Consider the following 2,983-nt stretch of genomic DNA (forward strand, 5'->3'; position numbering starts at 1 on the left):
AGGCCCTTGGTGCTGGGCTTGCGTGCCTTCTTGCCCGGCACGGCCGGCTTGAGGTTGCCCAGGTAGCCGTTGGGCGAGCAGAGCGGGGGCGACAGGGTGGGCGCGCCGCCCAGGGCGCCGTGCAGCGGGGGGCTGTGCACCAGGCTGTGCTCGTCCAGCAGCCGCACGATGTCATGGTGCATGCGCTCCTGTGCGATGTCCCGCGGCAGCCGGTCCATGTGGTCCGTGATGTCCCAGTTGGCGAAGTGGTCCAGCAGCACCTTGGCCATCTCATAGCTGCCCTCACAGGCAGCCAGGAACAGGGGCGTCTCCACCTTGTTGTTCTGCATGTCCTTGTTGGCCCCGTTTTTCAGGAGCACCAGTGCGGCCTCCACGGTATTCACGGAGGTGGCCCAGTGCAGGGCGGACTTGCCCAGGTCGTCCAAGGCGTTGACGTCGGCGTGCGAGTTGATGAGGTCCTCCAGCATGCCCTCCACCACCAGGCGCGCAGCCAGGATCAGCGGCGTGGTGCCGTCGTGCAAGCGGGCGTCCAGGTCCGTGGCTCGGTTCCGGATCAGGATCTGGGCGACAGGGAAGGTCTCAGGCTGGGGGAAGCGGAGCCCAAGGCCCTCTTGGGGTCGGAGGAGCCCCCACAAGACTGGAAGGTCATGGTGTGAGAAGGCAGGGGGGGCAGGACTCCGCCGGCAGACGCTGGGGGCGTGGGGCCAGGCCGGGACGCAGGCGGTGCTGCCCACAGACCAGCCCCTTGGTGACCACACGTGGCCTTGGCGCCGAGGCCGGAGCCACGCTCAGACTGCTGAGCTCTACTACCTCCAGCCAGGCTCGTGGGACCCTGGGGGCAGCCCGTCAGATGCTGGCCCCCCAGGCCTCAGGCCAGAAGGGTGGTCGCTGTTGGCTGGGGGGTGGAAAGAGCTGGGCACCACGCAGCGAACAGGACGGGCGCGAGAATGTGTCTCTAAGCGCCTAAAAGGCGGCACTGCACCCGCAGCCAGAGCCGGCCTGGGCTCCCCGGCATTGTCCCCGTTCAACTACGCTCAGTCCTCAACCTGTGCTTCCTGCAGGGAAACAGGCTAAACACGGTGACATCAGCAGCTCTGCGCTGACTGCCTGGCTTCTGCCCCTCCCACCTTCCATCCGTGCAGGGCAGGGCTGCCCAGAGCCGGTCACACACCGGGGGGCTGACAGGAGCCTCTGCCGGGGACACTCCCCGAGCCCCAGGCATCCAACCCCCCAACTCCAGCCCGTCCTGGGCTTCCCAGCAAGGCCAGCTCCCAGGGGCGCAGGCAGGAAGCGGCCGCCTCGAAGCCCTTCCCGCGGCCACAGGCTGTGCCTCTGGCCAAGGCCGAGACAGAGAAGCAAGGCGTGGGGGGCCCTGAGGTGGGAGGGGAGCCTGGCCGGGTCGGGGTGAGGAGGCCCCGCCACGCAGGTCCCTGGGGCTCCTGCGGACCTTCCCCAGCCTGGTTTCCCTGCGAGGATGACGCGTGGGGTTTGGATCCCTCCCTGGCCTTGAGCCTGGCTCAGGCTAAGACACCAGCTATCCCTGCTCAGGCCACGCTTGGGGCCAGGGCTGCAGGGTCCAGGTGACCGGAGATGCCGGCCCGGCCCAGAACGCTGGGCGAGGGGGGCGGAGCAGCTGCCCACCTGGAAGACGCCCTGTGCATCGGCGGACACGGCTGCGTGCAGGGGGGTGCGGCCCATGTTGTCCTGGATATTGGCGTCAGCGCTGGCCTCCAGCAGGCGCTTGGCCGCGTCGGAGCGGGAGTAGCGGGCGGCCAGGTGCAGGGCCGTCTCGCCGGTGCGGTCGGTCTGGTTGTGCAGGCTGGCGCCCTGGTAATTCCTCCTTTTCTTTCCTCTGGGGATTGTTTCATTGTCTCCCCATTCTGACTATCACCAGAAGGTTCAAATGTCAAGTTGCAGGGGCCTGGGCCATGTGCAGGCCCCCTCCTGCAGGAGGCGATCATGAGGGGCGTGAAGCCGTCTGCAGGGGGACAGGGGTGGGCGGTCAGGAAGGCCGGCCCCGCAGCGGCCCTGGGCAGCGTGACGGCGCTCCTGGCTGGTGGACAGCCGGTGAGGACATGTGGCCCTGCACCCGGGGCCCGGGTGCCACCAAAATCAACCTGAGCTTCCTAGGGACAGAGCCCAGTCCCAGGGCCAAGCGACCTGTGGGCAACAGACCTGCGGCTCTGCTTACGACCTGCGAGGTCTTCACCCACACCCCCCAGAGAAAGACGGCGTGAAAATGCCGTCAGGGCCCGGCCGGCGGGGCTTAGGGTGGAGCGTCAACCTGTGAACCAGGAGGTCACGGTTCGATTCCCGGTCAGAACACAGGCCCGTGTTGGGGCTCCATCCCCCGTGTGAGGCGGGCAGGAGGCAGCCGATCCATGATTCTCTCTCATCAGTGATGTTTCTCTCTCCTGTCCTCTCTCTAAAATGAATAAAAACATATCAATCTTTTTTTAAGTTCAATGGCATATGTCATTTAAAAAAGTATTTTTACTGATTTCAGAGAGGAAGGGAGAGGAAAAGATAGAAACGTCAATGATGACAGAGAATCATGGATCCATTGCCCCCTGCACGGCCCACACTGGGGATGGAGCCCACAACCCGGGCCTGTGCCGTGACCAGGAATCGAACCCTGACCTCCTGGTCCAGAGGTCAAGCACCGAGCCACACCGGCCGGGCAAAACATATAAAACATGTAAAAATCAAAACGCAGCCGAAACCGGTTTGGCTCAGTGGATAGAGCGTCGGCCTGCGGACTGAAGGGTCCCGGGTTCGATTCCGGTCAAGGGCATGTACCTGGGTTGCGGGCACATCCCCAGTGGGAGATGTGCAGGAGGGAGCTGATCGATGTTTCTCTCTCAGTGATGTTTCTGGCTCTCTATCTCTCTCCCTTCCTCTCTGTAATAAATCAATAAAATATATTTTAAAAAAACATCATATTGTTCACCTTAACTATATACAACTAGGGGCCCGGGGCACC

General features: G+C 63.7%; 1 protein-coding gene across 1 annotated transcript in view; it reads right to left on the reverse strand.

The window, feature by feature from the left end:
• The window catches only part of NOTCH1 (notch 1), a 76,614-nt gene that overhangs the window by 2,701 nt on the left and 70,930 nt on the right, over positions 1-2,983 (reverse strand). Inside the window, exons 22-23 of the mRNA XM_015572360.1 lie at positions 1,642-1,852; positions 5-560 (exon numbers count right to left, since the gene is read on the reverse strand). Coding sequence (XP_015427846.1) covers positions 5-560; positions 1,642-1,852 — 767 coding nt within the window. The remainder of the gene's footprint in view (positions 1-4; positions 561-1,641; positions 1,853-2,983) is intronic.

Source organism: Myotis davidii, unplaced genomic scaffold (genome assembly GCF_000327345.1).
Source record: "Myotis davidii unplaced genomic scaffold, ASM32734v1 scaffold609, whole genome shotgun sequence".
Taxonomy (NCBI): Eukaryota; Metazoa; Chordata; class Mammalia; order Chiroptera; family Vespertilionidae; genus Myotis; species Myotis davidii.